This window comes from Amia ocellicauda, chromosome 18 (genome assembly GCF_036373705.1).
Source record: "Amia ocellicauda isolate fAmiCal2 chromosome 18, fAmiCal2.hap1, whole genome shotgun sequence".
Lineage (NCBI taxonomy): Eukaryota > Metazoa > Chordata > Actinopteri > Amiiformes > Amiidae > Amia > Amia ocellicauda.
In genome coordinates, this window is record NC_089867.1 from 9,421,177 (window position 1) to 9,442,566 (window position 21,390).

Sequence of the window (21,390 nt, forward strand, 5' to 3'; positions counted from 1 at the left end):
AAGTTTCTGATCCATAATGAAGCTATTGCATTTATTCTAGATGCTTTGATAAATTAGAAAATCATGTTTTAATCCTCAAGTGATTCTTTGGAGTTTGTTATATGATTACTCTGTTCCCCACACGGAAGACATTTCCACTGGTCCACAAATATAGCACAAAGAAATCGAGGAGGATCTTTTAACTTGCAGAGATCTATTGTGGAAATATCTTGAATGATACCAGCTGCTTGCTTTCCAAGTTTTTGGGACTATATGGGGAATTGAATCCCCGGCCATTTTTTTTTTTTTTCCAGTGTTATTCTTAAGCTTTTGAATATTTTGGAAAAGGGCTTTAGGCAATTAATCTCCTATGTCTGCAGCTCTTTAATGGTGTGCCTGAGTCAAGGTGTACTGAACAATTTGTGTTTGTTATTGTAGTTTTTTGTACCATATATACCCAGTTGCAGTACATGTGTTTTGCCACTGTCAGAGGACAGACCAGCAGTGCCACCTCTGGAACCACAACTCCACAAGCCTGGCACAGGTGTAGAACAGATGAGACTTTTGTACTCTGCTGTTTGCTCAACTTTCTTTTTCTCTGTTGCTTTCTCTCCAACAGTTTACTGTTGCGCCCCAGTTTCCCTCCGCGTCAATCGTCTTTGAAAGACACCACCTCTACTTTGACCTCCATCCTTCTCGCTGTCTCCTCTCAACCTCTCCTCTCCCACCTCCTCTGTGCCACCTTCCCACTGATGGACTTTTGCTTTCTTCCTGAAACCTGAACTTCTTTCTGATGTTTCCATATCTGCAGCTCTCACAATACATTTGTCAGGAATAGATGCTACTTCATAGATGTATTAAAGAAAAGAAACAAACAAACAAACTTTTTGTAAATATATTTTTGTATTGCTGGTGCTCGTGTAACTATTTGAATGTTGTCAGCTCTGATAGGGTGAGTCTGATTTGTGTATTGAAATGTGGAGCCTGTTGAACTGGAAGGTTGTGATATGGGACTAGGAGAGGAAAAAGTATGTTGGAAATATCATACAGATGTTTTGCCATTTCTGTGTCAATAACCCGGTGGAATACAATGCGACAGATGTTCAGAAATGAAAAGGTGTGATGACTGATTTATATCTGGTGACTGGTAATCAATGGTAGTATACAATATAAGCTTTTTATTCTTTTTTATCATGTGTAAGCAATATTTCACATATTTGCATATCAAGAAACATTATTTCATATCACGAACATGACACTAAATTGCTAAATTGAACTTAGTTTGACCCAGGTCTTGAACAGTTGAAGATTTCAACTTAATTCAAAGTGTTTTGCATAACTGCAAATCTACAGCATTTTAAGAGCTGAAAATAAACGGTCAACTGCCTGACCTGCCCACATGGAAGATAAGTACAGTTAAGTGCATGCTAGGTATACTGATACTGTTCTTAACTGTCTTTTTTCATAAGGGGAGTGAGACTTTCTTTGACTATTGCATGCACATTTTTCTATAGATCAGTGCACTCCATATATTTTCTTTCTTTTTAAGCACTGTAACAGTTTAAAATGTGTGCGGTGTAAACGGTAAACGACTCGAGACAAGTTTAAAGTTGTTGACAATAATAGTCGAATACACAGGACTTTGTAAATGCATTTATATGAAGGGATTTATAGACATCAGTGTTTTTTTTCATCACAGCAGTTAGATTCTTTTCTGTTCTTTTTACTAAGGTTTTAAGCAAGAATTGTGCAAAATGCTTATATTTTCTAATGAATGCTTGTGTTAAAATATGACACAAGCCCCTTGATTTTGTACTAAGAATACAGAGGCCCCTTTTGGCTTTTAGCATTTTAATATACATAATCTAACAGTATACATGCATTTGCGCAATGATTTGTGGGGCTTCCAAGGTAAATTTACAGTCTTTATGAGCTTTGAAACTTTCAGAAAGCATCTAAATGAAAACAGTGAAACTAGACAGAAACAACTTTATAAAATCTGTATCGAGACTACTGTGTCTTTATTATTTTTGTTAATATAGTTCTGAGATCTCATTTGAGTAGTTCACCTGATAAGGCTTTCACCTGGAATAATAAAGTAGCTTTTTATGCAGAAAACAGTTCCAGTGTTGAATTGTTTTTGAAGAGCTCACCACAGAAAAAAGAAATGACCGTGAAAAGGATTTGAATCCACTGCAACCTTTCTGAGCATTGGATTTTCATTGACTTCCTTCAAACTTCACAGCATCAAAAAGCAGCTAATGATTCACTTCTGAAATGAATAGGAGCTGGTCCAAGGACAAGCACAGTCTCATGACAGTGCAAGGAGACGGAGAGAGAGAATAAATTCATTATTAAATAAATAAACTATTCATGATTGGGGGGGCTTCCACTTTTAATGGCTGCTGAAATTGATATCTCATAAAATGGCCTGCTTTGTTTGGCTTTTTATAAGGAAGCACATTGGCGCTGGGCATTTGTAATTGTATGAGCTTCTTTGGAGATCTGGGACAAACGCAACGCCTTTTAATGTAGAGGTAAAGGGCACGACTGGCTCATACTTTGGAACAGCAAACAAACAATAGTGCAGCCACAATGTGCTGCAGGATATAGCACCCATTTATAGCAGTCGGCAGCAGTTACTACAGAAATCTTGGCATTCGCCCAGCGCCCAGCCAGTCCTTCTGTATACCCCCCACCCCCATCCTCCAATGACTCCACAAGCACAGAAAACAATCATCACCCTATCCTGCTCCCAGTCTGGCCATATCATGTACCTACCAGGGAGCCAGCAAAACCTAATCCTGTACCCGACATTCCTTTAGCATGATCAAAGCCCAGCGCCAGCAAATGACACCGACAAACAGGTTCAAATGCACCACAGTCTCGCTCTCCCTGGTACATCCAACACAACCGCAGGGAACTATCGGGAAACCTCCTCTCCTTCAGAAAGTATGCTAGAATATTCCTCTCAGGAATTTAGTGGTTATTAACAGTACAATTCCTTTCACTAATTGAGCATTGCTGAAGTGTTAAAAAAAAATAATAATAAATGGAAAAACCTATAAATGCTTAAGAAATTGCCCTAAAATGAAATATTTTTTGAATTCTGATAATTATGGGGTCCTTTAACAATTGCTCTGTAAAGTTCTTATAGGCAAGCTGCAATTGGACTTAAAAGTGACTGGAAATCTACTCAACCTCGATTGTATTAATCCAAAGACAGTGGCCTGGGAGTTTGTGTAATGTCCATGACAAGACTGCTGACACTGTGTGGCTCACAGCAGTAATGTCAGCTTGTTTTTTTTTTAGTCATCTCAAATTCTGGGAAGAAACGATGTATGAATCATTGCATTTAAGAGACGCCTAACGGGAAGACATAAACCACCAAGGTTTTTTTTGTTTGTTTGTTTTCTTGTTACACCCTGTCCTATACTAGGTAATTCTGTAAATCATCCTCCTGCATTATTGAACTGTTTTGCTACATCAGATCTCTTGTAAATTGAGGAATTTATTGTCTCTAGCTTCCTAATGGAGCACAAGCCCTGCTGTTCACACACCGGATGTTGAAATACTGGATACACCATAATGTGACCAGTATTCCCTGGGTGGCAATCAGTTATCTGAGCGCTGTTTAGGTATCATTTTCTCAAGTTGCCTTACAGCAGAAACCCCTGTGACTAATTGGACGTTTTGAGGCCACTGTGTTATTTGTGAAAGTTGACTACATTCCTCTGCCGCACTTTATCATATTGTTTGTTCTCTGGGCACCCAGCAAATCAAACAGCCTTCACGCCTATGTCAGTGCTCATCTCTCCTGGATTAGTGGTTGGATTTATTAACATCTGATTCCAATTTGGAAAGGTAAAAATTGAAAATAAATTAATACACGTACTACCTTAACTTTCATGTTCATGTCTTCGTTCTCTGTCTGTTTCAAAAGCGCCTTTCATGTCAATCATAAAATACTATTCGTGGTTTCAAATTCCCTACATGCTGCACAATTCAAACAAAACCGGACCAACCGTAACTTGTCTGATGTTAAAAGCAAGTTGAAAAGTCTTAATCTGTGGCTGAGTTTTTAAAACCACCCCTGAATCAGAAACCTGGATGAGTGAAGGACGCCCTTATTAGCCCTGGTATGAAAATGTACTTCTAAAATCTGGGAACAAACACACAGAGAATATAGTATCAGTGCTCCCAACCCAGTATTTGGGATGCACAGCAGAAACGGAGCAGCTGAGAACATAGTATGTGGAGAGTAACACAACAAGACATTTTATAAAGTGCGAACCCATTTCAAGCTTTTAATGTTTTCAGATTTATTGAGGCCTCAAGCAGCATTATTCTTAACAAGCAGAAGTCTGCCAGGTGATTTCTTAGTATATTATTTTGTTTTATAAGGGATGATCATTTCTCAGCATCACGAGAGTCTTCTATAGAAGGTCTTCTATCTAGTGTATCCCTTGTTTGTTTTTTAACCACAAAATGTTATGGAATTTAGTTTAAAATGAAGCACAAAATTTTGTCGTTAGTAATGGAGATTGAGAATGATCTGTAGAATCAGATATCTTAGGCCTCTAAGGAAATGTTGGTGTGTAGTGTGTGAAGATTAGCCCAAGGACTTTAAGAATGAATTGAAGGATTTGAGGCAAAATAATCAATTTAAATGTTAATCCCCATGCATTTATTTTGAGACTGCAGCAAAGTTACACAGGTATTCACGTAAATGTTTCTCTATAGTCTCCCACCTCCAATACTGGCCTTTTTATGTCAATTACATTTCTTGCATGTAATATTGTTTGCACCCCCCACCAGTCTCAGTTACTTTCACCTGGATCTCTTTGTCCTGTGAAAGGATCATTGAATTATACATGTATCCCAGCTACGGCATCATATTTGCTCTTTGTAATTGCAGCATGGTATTTAAAATCATACAATAATGTAAATATATATTATGCATAGAAAGCTCTGTTCATATATTTTCATAATGGTAGCTGTTTATAGCCAGCAATTACCTCCTGAGCATAGGGGGCCCTGCTTTAGTACAAAGGCAAGGCTAATGAACCTAGAGTGATGAATCGGATTTTAATGCTGTAAGGCCGTGCTGGCAATCGAACAATGTTGCAGGTGTTTAACTCGGACAGCCACATTTATAATTGCATTTGTGTTTCTGCATGTATACAATTCATCATATGGGGTCAAATGTATTTATTCGTAGAAAGATACCTTAAGTGAAGTCAGTTTTTTTAAATGCTAAAACATTATAATAAAGATCACATTTTATGAGTTACATTTTTCATTCAAAGCCACTTGCATGCGGTGCATTCATCCATTCATGTATTCATACAGTCCTCCAGATCTCTTGTACCTTATAACTCATAGGAGTGTTTGTGCAATACAGAGAGTCAGATTTAGCCAATTAAAATTGACTTTTCATGTTTGTTGAATGATGCCCTCCATTCAAACAGTCTCTGACCGTTTGGCCAAACTGGTTTGCGTCTAATGGTTCTGCCACTCATTCACTCGTCTTAAATGTCTGATGCTCCTGTGGGATTTGTTTCTTGGGTCTCAGTCAACCCAGAGAGATCTCAACATTGCCTTGAACCACTGCCTTACAGACACAGCCACACGTTGTCAGAATTGTAGACACAAGGGCCTTCAGTCAATCATGAAGACAACTAAGTACAGCATTGTCCATTATAGCGCTGCAAAGCATGGGGTGCATTGTTCCTTTTACAAGCATAACAGGACCTGGTCTGTACAAGATAAAACGGAGCAACCTCATTAATCATGGCTTCCTTCAGCACTTTTTCCTCATGCACAAAGGGTTTGCCTCATCGTTTACCATTAGAAGACTCTTGAAACCATTTCAGAATGAGAATGTGTAGGCCTCATTCCAAGAAGATTTTTTTTTAATTTCTAGTTGGTGGAATTAAGACAAGTCTTTCAGTTTTCTTCACACTGTTTCATTCATCTCAAGTGGCTACCAGTCAAGTGTTGAGGTGCCATTCATATATTTACATCAGAACAACCTGTTGTCTTCCAGGTTCTATTGATACTACACATCATTGAATTAATACAGTAATACCCAATCGTTGAGAAGCTTTATGATATCTATTTTTTTTATCCCATAAACACCTAGAATGTTTGACCTATTCACAAACCACAAATTACAAACTGGTACCCTCTCACATACTTGTTTGTAAGTAGTAAAAATTGTTGGCCAATTTTAAATTAACCCATGATTGGGAATAGGTTTCTAATTTGTAATTTGTGGGTAGGATCAAGTTTTTAATTTTCGTCTAGGCCTACATTGGTTCTTGACATTGTCATCTTGACCACAGCTGATTGTCTGTTGTAGAGACATACCAAATATGCTACACTGCACAAAGAGAAACTGAAGCATATTCTTTGAGAGAACTCAATTTTGAGCTTTTTTTTTTTCTAAAATATTTATTCTGCATATTTAATCCATCTCTGTCCTTTCCTCATTTCATTAAAAAACTAACTGCTGTTTTCATCTTGCATCCTTCATACATTTACTGTCTTTGAAGTGTTTCATGCCTTGAACTGCACTGTATTTTTGCACTTTGTATTGCACTTATATTTTGTAAGTTGCCCTGGATATAAGGGCATCTGCTAAGAAATTAATAATAATAATAATAATAATAATAATAATAATCTTCCAGCTGGGTTGGAAAATGCACCAAATGTTTGATTTAATGTTGTAAAATAAAGCTAATAAAATAAATTTCAATTTCTTTGGGATGAGCTTTAGTTAGTTTGCTATTAGTTGTAGCCATTTTACTGGTATTGTGACCATGTCATCATGTTTCTTCATAGCTATAATATTTGAGTTAAATATGTCTTAGGTTAGCTTGGTTATCTTTATAAACCATTAACCTGTTTAAGTATTAAAACGTACATGCACTGTTCATTTTAATGGAAATGTTATCTGTCCCTGCTTAGCCTGGCTCAGGTCTGTGCAGGGCAGCCGCTTGGACCACAAGACTGAACAAGACCTGGCTGAGATGGAGGAGGAGACGGTTTCCACGGGAAGCAGTGGAAGTCTCCCAGACAATGCCTACGCTGCCTCCGAGGGCACAGCCGAGGACTCGGGGGTAGTCAGCTCGCCCTCAGACATGGCGCACCCCGCCTCGCCTGACGACAGCCTGGTGATGGAGAGGCAGCTGTCCTTGGATCGAAGCTCCAGTGAAGCTGATGTCCAGAGTCAGTCCAACGCAGGCGGTGTCATATCCAAGGACTTCTCCAGCGACAGTGATGAGGGCTGTACCACCTGGATGTCTCATAGCAGGTATTGTGGTAGATCATCCCATCCCAAAAGTCCCCATACTTCAATTCACAATGGGTGAAGCATGTGCTTTGCCTAGGGTTTGTTTGTTAACTTTTAAATTTTGTTGGCTTGTCGTGTTGGTTGGTATTGGAATGGTCAAGTTTCATAATACAGTAATTTTATGTTTTGTGTGTTTGTGTGTGTGTGTCTTTCTGAAGAACTGAACTGCTGTGAATACTTAAGTAACAATATTTCAAGGGTTGAATGCTTCAATGAAAGGATTCAATGATTTACCCACTATTAAATTAACTAATACTTAAACGAAAATAAAAGCTTATATGATCTTTGTTCTAGTGGGAGTATACAATATTTTAGTGGCAGGTTTAAACTAAATTAAATCAAGACCGGAAGGACATATGTGCTTTAAAATAAAAACAAACTGTACTTTCCAGTCTAGGTCTTATTTTCTGGTATTAGTAGACTACATAGCATCTCATTGTTATTGGCTGTGTTTATCTCTGTTTATGTGTATTAACAAAGCTGAAACCTTCTTCCGTCTTTGATTCACTTCAAATCGGGGGTTGCACAAGTTAATTCTTTCCAGGCATCTATCCAACAGTTTTAAAACCTTACTTTACAATGTGGGGGAAAGGTCTGGATTAAAATAACAATCGCACAAAAATGGTTCCACAAAATGGCGTTGTACCTTACCACGTGTGGCTTCAACTCCTCATTAGTTTTTGACATGCATGTGTAAACGAATGTCATCAAAAACTAATGTCGTCTCTTTGTCGTGGAGGGATTGGGTTCTCAAGGCTGCTTTGTGATTTGACGTCTCTCACAGCTGTGTTTTTCTCCTAATCGTGATGCAATAGAGCTGCTTATAGTTGCCTTCCCAGCACCTGGGAGAGAATTTGGACATACAGCAGCTTCAAGGACCCCCCACCCTTCAGAGAGATTATATTAAACGAATACAACCATGTTAAAACAGCATGTGATTATGCACTATATTTATCAGAACCCTGCTGTTTGCTCTTGAAGTGCACATTTAGTTCAATTGTCTGCAAGCTGACATCCACCGTTGTTCTCTTCTGAACTTAATTATTGCAACTGTTTTATAGTGAATTGTTAGTGCAAACAGGAATGTCTATAGTTTATAATACTACTAATATCAAATAACATTGACCTATCAAACAATCTTTTAATAAAATTTCCAAAGCAAACTAGTATTTCCAGACTTGTATGATTCCAGATTTTTCTTAACCTTCAGCTGGTACATTGAGCAATCGTCCTTTGTCCAATTCTAATTTAGTTTTCCAATAAATTAAACTTCGGTCAACCGAAAACAGCCTTTTGTAGTGTGATATACAGTTTTCCACGTTCACTCATGTTGATTATAAATTACCTCTGTCATGGTTCATTCATTGTGACCTTCTGCATGTGTGGGTGTATGTACGTGTACGTGTAAACAAAGCTTTTGTAGTCCCTTCATGGGGCACTAAAAATTTATTTTATTTTGACATTAAAATGGTTAATGTTCACATTCTTTGAGGGTTGGAAAAAGTGAGAACCTGAGAAAGCACAAGATGATATTTACCTAATGTGCATAATTTGATGCTGTAATCCATCCCGTGTTGTTGTTGGACAGCAACCAAAGTCTTAACTATCAGTGAGAGATAAAGAATCTGGGTGGCCTTGTCAACCAAGTGTATCGAGCACACTGTTTGCAAACCTCTCCAGTTCTGTTTCAAATTAAGTGCATAAATATGAACCCATTTGGATTGTTCTTCTGAACAGTTCTGATACATATTGCATGTTTGATCTGTTACATTTAAAAAAATCTCACATAAGCAACAGGTGTCAGGGCTTCAAGCAACCATTTCTAGGTAATTGTCCATGGTGCCCAGGTATATATCTGCATAATATATTGTTTTTTCATGCATTTTTTGCCAATATGGCACTAGTGTCACCACAATGTATTTCAAAAACTTCTGCAGGACATTTAGTTTTTATAAAAAATGTTTGTAATCAAATGGAACCAAATTATGTGTTGATCTGTATTGTGAAGGGCGTTGCTGTGATTAAGGATCTCTGAATAATGCTAAAAAGCATTACGTTTGTTCCTTCCTTTTAATTATCACACGTACGCTGTTTCTCAATTCGTAGACACAACAGTGATGTCTGTCCTGTGGAAACCCAGCCGGTCAAAAACACTGATCACTGTGCAGAAGACCTGGACCTCACAGCTCAGCTGCATCAGACCCTTGCTGACCTGGAAGCTGATTTAGCAGGTACTAGTCTGATTTCATTAAAGTCATTCTTTACAAATATTTAAATGAAGGTGTGGGGAGGATTAATCCCCGGCAAAATAATTCTCATCCCATGTCATTATTTTGCTTGAGAAAGCTATTCTATCAATGTTTTATTGTTCCAGAGGAACTGGTTATCGGGGCAGGTGTTCCTCTAAAGAAATATGTATAAGATGGTCAGAAAATAAATAATAGTATGTGCAAAAACAAACAACACATTTATGTTTTCTTTTTTTCTTTTTCATTCTGGAAAACAGTCATAGAACATGCAGAAGTAGCCACAGATTCCTCTCCTGATCCCAGAGGACAAATTGACACATCCTGCCTGGGTGATATACCCATCTCAGATCTCGATATGACCGTGCCAGTGACAACTATAGATGAAGTCTGTGAGGATTACAGGTACAGCATGACTGACTATGCAATAGCTGTGTCACAACCAGAAAGGGAAATAAAGAGTGGAAGACGTTATCAAATAAACAGTGATCTAGAAAACAAGAATAACAACGCTGTCACATCTAACAAACAGCCTAACGCTGACAATAATGGGCAGATTCCCAGGAATGATTCGGAAGAAAAGTGGAGGCAAATTCCAGCGACAGGATTCCAATTCAGCACACAGAAGGAAAACGAGAAACAAAATATCCTTGGACTCGTGAAAAGTCCCAAGGCGGTTTCCAGAGTCCAGAAGTGTCCAAATGACCAGGCAGGAACTCCAAAACCACAGGCTGTAAACCAGACTGAACCGAAGGAACACGCTGAAGACGGCGAGTCTCTTACATCTGCTAGGTGGCAAACGGCCCAAAGTAAAATAACACAGAGCTATGTTTCACGACTTGGCATGAACACATTCACTGTGGTTCCACCCAAACCGGCTTACGATCAGATAAGAAAGCCAGGTGGGTCTCTGGTGACTGGCGCCATTAAGATTGATGCCCAGGGCAATCTCATCAATTCGAACGAAGCTGAGAACCAGCATAGAAGATTGTCTGGTTCTTGTAGCGACTCCAGGGAGACTCTTCTTGGGAAAGCCAAGGCATTCTGGAGCTCAGCCGAGCAGCATGACCCCGACAACACCAGCAAGACTGTGGTCACAAAAGTCAAGTATCTGGGAGCCCCTAATCCAGAGCCATCAGTCCCATTCAGCAAAAAAGGACCTCCCGAAGAAGCAAAGTCAATAACAGTGATGGAAGTAAAGGGGGATCTGTCGAAAGATACGTCCCAAGGAAACAAGAACGAGCCTTTCAATCTTGTACCCACAAACCAGCCTGTGAAATCTATGTCGAAAGTAGAGTCTAGAAATGACCTTTCCTTTCTTAAACCGCCCAGAAGAACGTCTAGTCAGTACGTGGCTTCAGCTATCGCAAAATATACCGGGATGCCCACCACAAGGAGTGGTTCTGTAAAAGTGGACCTGGGAAGCACTCCAGCCAGCAGTGCAATATCACAGCCCTCCGTCTCTAAACCGTCCATTCCAACAAGGCAAGGTTTTTCAAATGCTGATAGATTCAGGCATGTAGAATCAAACACACAGCAATCTCAGGTTTCTACAGGCTTGTCTAAGACAGTAGAAGCCACCATGTTGGCTGCGAATCTAAGACAATCAATGAGCTCTCCAGATTATAATACAATGTCAAATTTCCCAATGACAACTGTTAAAGAAAGAGATTTTGCAGCAGAGCAAAATAAAAGCCTCAACTGCAAAACTGTTACTGTTGAAACTAACAGCGTGTCACCAGAAGCAAATGCAAAGATGAAACCCATTTCCTTTCAGCCATGCAAACCACCACCTCTTCAGCGACCAAGGGAAGAGGTGCAAACGCTAAGGTCTGCTCCTAAAGTCGAATCCGCTTTTGGTCGCTCCCTCCATGACCCTTCAACTGCACAGACCATCAAGAAAGATCTTCCTGAAGTAACAGGAAAATCAAACCTGCGGCTTCGATCAGCCCCAAGTACACCCACAGATTTCAATCCTCCAATCCCTGGCGGTATATTTGGTCCAGTCAAGAAGTTCAAGCCTGTTTCTCTGAAGCCATTACAGAATGAGGCCTCATTGCATACCTCACTAATGGAGGCCATCCAGGCAGGTGATGGGAAGCAAAGACTTAAAAAGGTAACAACATTTTGCTAACAAAATCCTCATACATTACTTCACATAAACTGAAGTGCACTGAGAGTTAATGCTAAAAATGCTAAGCCAATCAATAATCATCGTGAATAAATGAAAATGTGACTTTCAGAGTTGATTGATCGAACACAGACATTGAATAAGTTCCTGTGTATTAAGCAAGCTCAACTATACGCCTACAAGTTCAATCTTTGTATTTAGTATGTTACTAATTTACTGGATTAATCCCTTTTTTGGTTCAGTCTTAATTTAGTAGTCATTATAAAACACTGAATGATGCTGGCCTGTCTGTGAGCTTGAGGTGAAATTAGTGGCTCGGTGGTAATAGCTTTCTAATCCTTTTTCATCCTAGACATCTGATACTACAAGAGAAAGCACTCTGAAGAATACGGTCTTTGTTGAAGCAGAAAATGAACGGTCAGCGCTCCTCTCTGCAATCAGAGCTCAAAATAACTCCTCAAGACTTAGGAAGGTGAGAATGGCACAGGATCGTGTATTAAAGGACTGATAGATAACTGTCAACTGTTTTAGTTTCAGATCCAATACTGCAGGCAATCATTTAAGATTCTCTTTAGATATCAAGAGTTGTTTTAACTTTTAGGAGTGTCTGGAAACGTAATAAAAATGTTAAGCGCCATCATCCTAACTACATGAACTGTGTTTAAAAACAGCTGTTAAAGCATAATTTAGCAAGAAACTTTCTCTGTTTACATAAAAAATATCGTACGCCTATTATTTACCGGCTTCATCTAACTGGAAAATATGTTTGTGTTCAGAAGTTTTTTTTTTTTCATTTCAAATGATTCAGTTTTACCTTTAAATAGAAAATGTAATAGCTTGCAGGTGAATATTGTGAAATCAGACTTTTAGCTGTTCTTTTCAGTTACTAAAACATGATTATATTTCTTCCAATGTTATTCCTCCAGTTTCTCAGCGCCAAATTTGAAGGTGGTGCATTTTAGCACCAGAGCCAAGAAAAATGTTTATACAAAATGTATCATTTTTAAGTGAGATGATGTGGTGCACACCAAAACAATGTTGATTTTAAGGGCTAAAATTCTCTGCCCAACTTACCATAAAGAATGGAAGGAATTTGCAGCTCTTTTTAAATACAGCTCGTGTTCGGAGGATTAATTGGACGCCAGAACCTTGATGCTGTAATTTTATTTCAATTTTACTTTTTCAGGGAGTGGCAACGGAAACCGAAAATAGAACACAAAGGGAACTTGCGAATGATTTGAAAGCTCTTTAAGGTTTAATTTACTGTACAAACGTAGAAGGGGTATATTCTAGGGTACCAGTTTTCAATTATACGCTTTTCCACGGGGAAAGAACATTGCCTGTCAAGGTGATGGGTATCTATATATTTAACTAGTCACCACATAACATCTCTGTCCTTCGCCTGCCACCTGCCACTGTTCACTAATAAACGTGTATAGATCTGCCATATAATCAATAACCCTCATTGGCCTAAAAGGGCATTGAGCATTTCCATTTATTTCATCTGCAGACAAAATCATCAGCTGCTGAAGAGCTCAGAGATATCAAAAATACAGAGGAGACAAATGGTGGCCAGGACACTAAAGTAGTTCCTCCCTCAATGCCACCTCCCCTTCCTCCGTCTTTTCCTCCTCCTCCTCCTCCTCCTCCACCGTCAGCCAACTCTTCGAAAATGAAGCCCTCAAATGTAACGTTCAATGCCAATGGAAACCCAGAGCAGGCACGGGAAGCCCTGCTGGAGGCCATCCGCACCGGCAGTGGGGCGGCACGTCTGAAAAAGGTACAGACCATCTTCATTTGAGCTTTATGAAGGACAAGGACACATCTTTCCTAATAATTTACTTAATTTCCTTCAATGCAAGATGAAATACCATATAAATAAGTTTAATACAGAATAAGTGCCATACTGGAAGAAATGCAAAAAGCAAAACTTTGAACATCTGCAAAAAAACCTTTCAAACTTGCAAAATCTTGTGGTATGACCTACTTCAGCATTAAGGTGTAATTTTGATACTGTTTTTAGATCTCAGTTTGTGGGTCTGATCATGAATAATCCAGTCAGCAGGAGGTGGTTATTTTAAAATAAAAACCTACGTCACGTACACCCCCGATACTGTTAAGATTCATCTCGCGTTCAGAACAGCCTTCTCAAACATTTCACTGCAGGAGAACGGCGAATCGTACTGTTAACACCTCTTATTTTATTATTTGGGTTGTATATCTATGTTGCGTTTTGTGCAGAAAACTGTGGTCACCAGTATGTAGAATAATATTTTGGTATATATTACACTCCTGTTATACATACAATGAAAATCATATTCTGTTATTTTGCTTGTTGCCCCAATACGTTTAGCAATATAATGCAGTGGCTCAGCTGTCTTACAAATATGTACTGTATGTCAGTCTCTGGGCACTGTAATGGAGACATCTGAATATTTGCGCTATGAAATACTTTGTGTTCAGATATTTTTATGTTAACTTGTGCCACACAGCTGCTGGTTTCTCACTGCCGGGCTGATGCAACTCGTGCGTGACTCCTCCAGCCTAGCCCTGCTCTCCATAGCACCTTTCACTCCATGTGCTAACTCCTGTATTGATGTCTGGTATACTTTCTAACACCTTCCCGTTTTTATTTTTAGGTGCCCGTTCCTTCAAAAACTGTACTTGTGAACGGGAGACTGGGTAAAGTACAGCTACCGTCCTGTCCCAAGGATTAAAGAACGTTCTTCATTTCAATTTCATAACACTACACGCCAAAAATGTTATATTTCATTGTTCATATTTCCATTTTGTCTTAGGTGCAATGTGTATAGAGCGAGTGCCAATAATTCCTGCTGCTACTGACCCCTACACACAGATGCAGTGAAGTTAGGAGAAGACAGTTTGAACTAGACCAGTTATTCGGTTTAATCTGTGCTTAATTTAAAGGAAGATTTCCAGTCCTGTCATCTTTCTTCCTCTGTGAGAAATGTATATTGGTTTAGTTTAGCACTAAACTTAATGTTTTGTGTCTGTTCATTAGTTTAAATGTATAAATTCCTATCCAGAAAAAACTGAATCCTAATGAAGAATAGCTTCAACTCACCTTTGTTTTTTGTTTTTGTTTTATTTATTTTTTATGTTTTGTTGTTCTCTGGGAGATATAAACCACCATTTCCCATAGTCCTTTTTCATGGATTTTCTGTATAGGCATCCCACGGGTACTTTATATTTTGCAATACAAGATTTTGCAGTGGCTTATTTGGAGCATGAAGTAGCTACCCTGAGGTTTTTTCTTTTGTATCTTTTTTATTTATATATTTACATTCGGTTGAAAAATAAAATGAAACCTGATGCTTGAAATTCCTGCTAATGTATCATGACAAAGCAGGGGTTTGCATGAAACAATTGCTGTTCCGATGGCCCATTTCTGTATTTAAAAGATTGCTATTCCAAGCTACATGAAGTTCCTGAATAATCTTAGGAGAAGACAAAATGTGTAATATTGTTTTATAAAATAATATATTGGGGGAAAATCATGACTAGGATAGTTTCATAACACAATAACAAACCCACCACAGTTTGTTTTATATTTGTTAATTTCAAATTCGTGTTTTCTGCATGTGCTCAGATAACCCTGAGTAGCCCCCCCCCCCCACTGTAAAGCTTGTATTGCTCTTCAAAATCAACTTTCCTGTAAAAGTGATCCCAGCAATCCTGAAGACCATAGTGGCTTAAGGGTCACTATTACAGTATTAGATCAGCCTATTGTTGCTAAACAAATATCTGCATTTGCCATTACATTACTGTAAAAAGGAAATCTAAATTTGAAGGGTAAAATGTAATACAGGAATCTCAATGTATCATAATTTTGTGCTTTTCATTAACATAAAGCATGTGTTAATTGACTTACACTGAAGACTAAATGAATGGCCTTTTGGTTCAGGACAGGTCTTTTGTTTTTCCTTAAGTATAATATAGGCTGTAATGTTAATGAACATATTTGAAAAGTGATAACGTTCTGTATATTTTGTAAAGTAATGAAAAATAAAATATTCCTCTCAAATAGAGCATGGTTGTACATGTAGGTATTTAACAATGTGACACATTATTGTTAATTAAAACAAAAATAAGAAATGCTTTAGTTTACTTTTTATAATATAAGTCTACAAGCTATTTTGAGAAGGATGTTGCATTATTTCTTAATACCTACTTAAGTGTTAAGCCAAGAATTACTGTCTGATTGTTTTTGTTTGCTTCTTTGTTTTGTTTGTTTTTGTAACTATATACAAATTCATTTCAGTGCCACGTATTAAAAGTTTATTAAAGTACATGTAAACTGTCTTCATTATACAACTGAAGGAAAAAAACTAAAATCCACTTACTGCTTTCAATATGATGCCAATCGTGTGGTTTTACCATCGCTTTCATTCCGCTGCATGCATTTAAATAGAAGTTGTAAATGGTTTCCGTTCTGTCAAAGTCTGCTAATATAAATATAGTGGTTTATGTGATTATTTGCAGTTTGTGATTACTGTAAACACAGCAGTATTATTGACCATACCTTTAAGTAATTGCAATATATCTGGTTAAATGTTTTAGACTAATTCTATATAGATTTTTTATTTGGAAAACATGAAAATACTACACGTTTTTTTGTATTATATCACAACTATTACCACAAGTACATATGTTGAGTTGAGAGTTTTTCCCCTTGATATTTTTATCAGTTGGGGTTTATGCTTCAATTTAGAATTAGTATTGATTTTCATCATCGCCACCTGAACGTCGTTCGTGGAGGTTTAGATGCCTCTGCTGGAGGCAGGAGGTCTCCTTAACGTCAGACGACTGGCTTTGCATCTGCGCATGTGCAGTCAATAAGCCGTTTCTCAAAGCCCTGTGGACTTCATCCGACTTCCACAAGTTCAACCATCTCTGCAATTTGTTCATCACAAAACGTGCTTTCTTCCGCTGTCAACAAGAGCAGTCTTGTGAAACTGCCCTTGTCCCCTCCTTTAAAAAAAAAAGAACTCCCTGTATCATGTTCCCTGTTTTTGTTTGCATGATTCTAGGAAACAGAAAGTAGAAAACCGATTAGCCTTGGTATACCAAATGGTTTAGTCCCTGTTTGCATAATAAACAGCTGTTTCCTTTGCATGGGAGAGATAGTGGGTTGCTTAGAGATTTAAGTCCAAGGATCAAAGTGCACCTCGATAAGAATGCAGACTCACCAGTTGCTTTATCCCATTGAACATCATAAACATGACACAATATATAACATGCTTCGACAAGGAAACTGAAATGAAACTATGTCAGTCCTATCTGGCCACATGCATTCTCACAAGTCATTGTAGACGGAACAATAAAGCCCACCAGATCATATACAGGAGGAAAAGAAAATGGCAGACTTTCACATGTTTGTGTTCAAGCAGCAGAACACACTTTGAATGAATTATCTACTGCAAACCAATCGTTTCCTCCTTACTCAATTTGTAAAGAATAAAACCGCAGCAGGTGTTTATTCAGCCATTGTCAGAATGACCTTTAAAAAATGAAATCTCCAGCACAATATCCTAAACATCTTTTTCAATATTTGTCAAATCTGCTCTTTGTCAAATGTTTCTATTTTAGTAAAGCCCCTTAGCAGACTCCAATCAGCCCCATATAGTAACTCTTCATTCGTAAATGTTTTTAATATTTTATGGAAGCAATGATGAAAAAGAGGGTATAATATATTTACAAATAAAGGAAAGCAGACTTCAGACTTCAGGGCTGTTGCATTCAGCACAGTTACACGTATACATAGCTGTTCAAGGGTTACCTTTTATGCCATAAATGCTAAATGCACTATTCGAATCACTTTACTCTTTGCTTTCCATTTTCTCTTAGAATTGCAAGAAGCTTCATCTTTGTTTTTAAAATGCTCCGCACTCTTTTCAAGTTGGATGAATTGGCCTAGATGTTTAATGTGGCTTTGCCAGTGGTCACATCCATTACTTAGTTCTCGTACATCTGCCACTGGCTTGGTGGCGGCAGCTGCCATGTTTACAGCACGAGCTGTTCTTCATCTGGCGACTGGGACCTCTGCGGCTGACACACATGCTTTCTGCTGGTTGGAGTTTCCTGCTTTTCTGAAGGCTTTCCCATCTTCATTAGGAAATTACCAGAGGTGTTTGGTCGAAATCCAACTCAAACTGTGCCGTTGGAAAGACGGGATCACAGGGAGGGGGAATCCAGTAATTTCCTTGTTTTTAAATACACAGAGCACGAGTGAAACTAAAACGTGCTTTTTGCCACTCGCTCATATTGAAACATCTCGATTCTTACCCCTCTTTTGCATTTCAGATGTTCTCCCCGGGATGTTGCGTCTGTTGTGGAAATATTTTAGGATTGATTTTTGTGATGTTTTTCCTCTGAACAGATCGCCAAGGCCTCCACGTGCCCAACCAACACTGAAGACGACACACACGTCATTCGGCCTTGCATCTCTCGAATGCAGTTGAACAAACGCTGAACAAACAAACATATAAAATGTTCAGGGTTTGGCTTCCCTGTGCGCATGCCAGCCAGGCGCTGTAGAGGAAGAGGATCGCTTGTTTATCCATTCTTCAATAGGAAGTTTCCGACATCTGTTTCTAACAGCTACAGTCACTTATACAGTCAGTTATTTTCCAAAGACATCACTTCCACAGTACTTTGGTGGAGGGGTACCTTTTCAAAGTGGTATGGTGGACCACACTTGGGTTCCAAGCTTGTGGGCTGCCAGCACGTTCTTGCTAGGTAAATTCACAGGTAGCTGAATTTCTTGCGTTTCTTGAGATTGAGACTGAATGCCAAACACTGGGTCACTGCATGTCGGTTGGAGACGCCACACAGGACAGAGGTCAAGCTGTCTGTGTTTGTAGGTAAAGAGATGGAAGAATATAGCACATGCATGTGTGGGTAGATGTATCTGTATTTTATCTATCATGTACACATATTAGCAGGTGCTTTATATTTGTCTGTCATTGCCGCACGTTCTGTTCCTTAATAAAGTATCATCTGTATCATCTGAAGCCAGGCACGACGTTTAATTAATACATGTCTGTAAATATGCTAGCCTATTGAGTTCAGACACACACTCTCTTCCTTTGTATGTCCACCTTGTGGCAAATATTGCAAAATTCTCTCTTTATGTAAACTGCTTTTGCCTGAAGTGTTTTCAGATTGATCAGGCTACATGGCTGCATTGCTTTTGTTTTCCTTTCCAACTGATTTAAACCAACAATTTAGCCTTGATCTTGCTGCACTTTTTCCCTTTCGTTTTTCATTGTCTAGTTATGACAGCAACTGTCAGTAAATTAATAAAAACCCACACATTCCATCTCCAGACATATTTTGTGAAGAACCACAGCATCAGCTATGTACAAAGTGTTATAATATTCCTTGAAGGTGCGTTACCCCAATAATATTTACCCAGCTTTCTCACCAAATATATTTAATCACCACCATCTAGTGACAGAGACCTTCTACCATTCCTAAGGCACTAGTTTTAGTGTTTGGCACTTTTCTGTCTATAGATGTAAATGTGGGGCTTGGCTGCCATTTATGAATAAACTGCTGAGGAAGCTACAGCCAGAAGCCTGTCAAACTGTCTGACTAATCAAATAATACATCTTAATGAAGGTGTTACAGTATTCTGTGCTCACTTAAATATTTAAAGAAAAAAAAAAGTACCCTTAGTCTTTAAGGGAGGCAGGGGTTGATTAAGTTCAAGAAAGGGGACTGGAACATTAGCAAGATACACCACCTTAAATCCCTTCGGTGACTTTATCTCATTAAGTTTGGGAGCCTGCATGGCATTAACTGACTGAAAAGAAGACAGATGTTCTAGCAGGCGAGTGAAAAGCCTGAGCCATATTTCCTCCAGCAGCCCCTGAGAATACACTGCAAACTCCTCCACTCAGATTCCCCCTCAGTGTCTTCTAGTAAGCAGTGCCTTTCACTGATGGCTTTTGCTGCATTACAGGATTTCATTTCACTGCCTGTCAGAGATCTGGGAAGCCGTGTGGACTCCACAGGCCCACGGGCCCTCAGCAGCTGTTTTGGTTGATGGGGTTTTGCTTTTTTGTACAGTAAAATATCCTGATCATTTCCCTTTGAAACTATTCCATAAAAACCAAGCACAACCTGCCCCTCCCTCGTGGTGTTTATTTGTTACGCACTTTCTCTGCTCTCTGACCTTATTTGTTTAAATGTATCCAGAACTCAGGTGTTTCAGACTCATTTGGCTATATAATGGGAACAGTTTTATGCTGGATCAGTGAAAATGTGCCCTCTAGAAATAAAAAATCTGCCACCAAGCGATGCATTTGGAATTTGCCATTGGCAGGTGGGCTGATTTTGTTTCCCTGCTTCTCAGCCACATATTTCTGCTTATATGAAAGCTTCTTAAAATGTTATTACCAGCCCCATATGATGAGAAACCGGTATTTTTCTTCCAAGCGATAAGGTACGGTACATGATGAGATATTAACAACATGCAAAGCGTCAGACATAGATCTGATATAAACGAGAAAACTCATTTCGAAGAGAAGAAAAACAGTCAACGAACCCAACTTTAAAAAAATAATATTGAAAAAAGATGTACATTATTGATCAGGTTCTGTGTGCAACACAGTAACTAGAGGGTGGCAGATTACTCGGCGGAAAAAATATTATTCAACGCTAATTCCTGCAGAAAACTGACAGTTCTTTGCATTCCCAGCTGTGCCTAATTCAGCTTAAGAATCTTTGAGGTGTCTTGGCTAATTCTGCCTCTCGGGAACCCCTACGGGATAGCATACAACTTATCCTGAAAAGAATTTTACATTGCACAAAGCGAGCAACCAATGCTTACAACTGGTCTGGCTTTTTCTCAGGGACAGTAAGAAAGCTCTAGATGTTTTGGACAGAGGACTGAGCACAGTTATATTCATATTTTAAACAGATACAGCACACAAGCTCTTACGTGACACCGTGAGGCCTTCAATTCATTCGGTCGATAGCAACAATCCGTACACAAGAGAAAATACTCCTCACGTGTTCTTTGTTGAAACTGACAGCATCTGCCTGTTTTTCAGTCTGTGTATGCCTGCTTGGGGTGAGTCCCTGTGGTTTGGGCTCGAGTTGTTGTGTGTCGCATACCAAGTCAAAAATACAGCCCAAATAATGACCAGCACTGACATGCATCTAGAGTGAACGGCCGCTGACGTTCTGTAAAGCACGTGTAGGATGTGTTTGCAAGCTGCCCGTATGACTAATCCTGCCTGAGAATTTTTCAAGTGCAACCTGATCCAGTGCTACATGATAATCACGCTCCCTGTCAGGGCACATACAGTTATCTTGAGCGGTCTAAGCACGTCAGTCTGCCATGGTCAACACAGGAACCCCGACCTAAACTCCACAGAGCACCCATGGGACCATTCAGAGAGCGCTGTTCAAAGCACTGTGTTACAATATTGTGAACCATTTATCCGCACAGTACGTAAAGGCAGCCTTGTCTGAACTGAAAGCCCAAATCATTACTGATTCACCTCTGGGCTTCTGTGCAGTTTTGATTGCCTGCGACTAATCCTTTCTCCCATAACACGAGCTTAGTTCCTTTCTGAGAAAACAAATAGTTATCTTTCGCCTATGCGCACAAGATACTCCTGTATTGAATTACAGGTTTTTGCGTC

The 21,390-nt window shown here is 38.9% G+C and overlaps 1 protein-coding gene across 8 annotated transcripts in view; it reads left to right on the forward strand.

Annotated features, from left to right (window-relative positions):
• cobl (cordon-bleu WH2 repeat protein) overlaps positions 1–16,023 on the forward strand; it is a 77,567-nt gene extending 61,544 nt beyond the window's left edge. For all 8 annotated transcript variants that reach the window (XM_066690646.1, XM_066690640.1, XM_066690645.1 and 5 more), the window contains 6 exons: positions 6,952–7,297; positions 9,443–9,567; positions 9,843–11,698; positions 12,066–12,185; positions 13,224–13,493; positions 14,353–16,023. In XM_066690646.1, coding sequence (XP_066546743.1) covers positions 6,952–7,297; positions 9,443–9,567; positions 9,843–11,698; positions 12,066–12,185; positions 13,224–13,493; positions 14,353–14,430 — 2,795 coding nt within the window. In that variant the 3' untranslated portion in view covers positions 14,431–16,023. The remainder of the gene's footprint in view (positions 1–6,951; positions 7,298–9,442; positions 9,568–9,842; positions 11,699–12,065; positions 12,186–13,223; positions 13,494–14,352) is intronic.
• Positions 16,024–21,390: the final 5,367 nt, after the last annotated feature.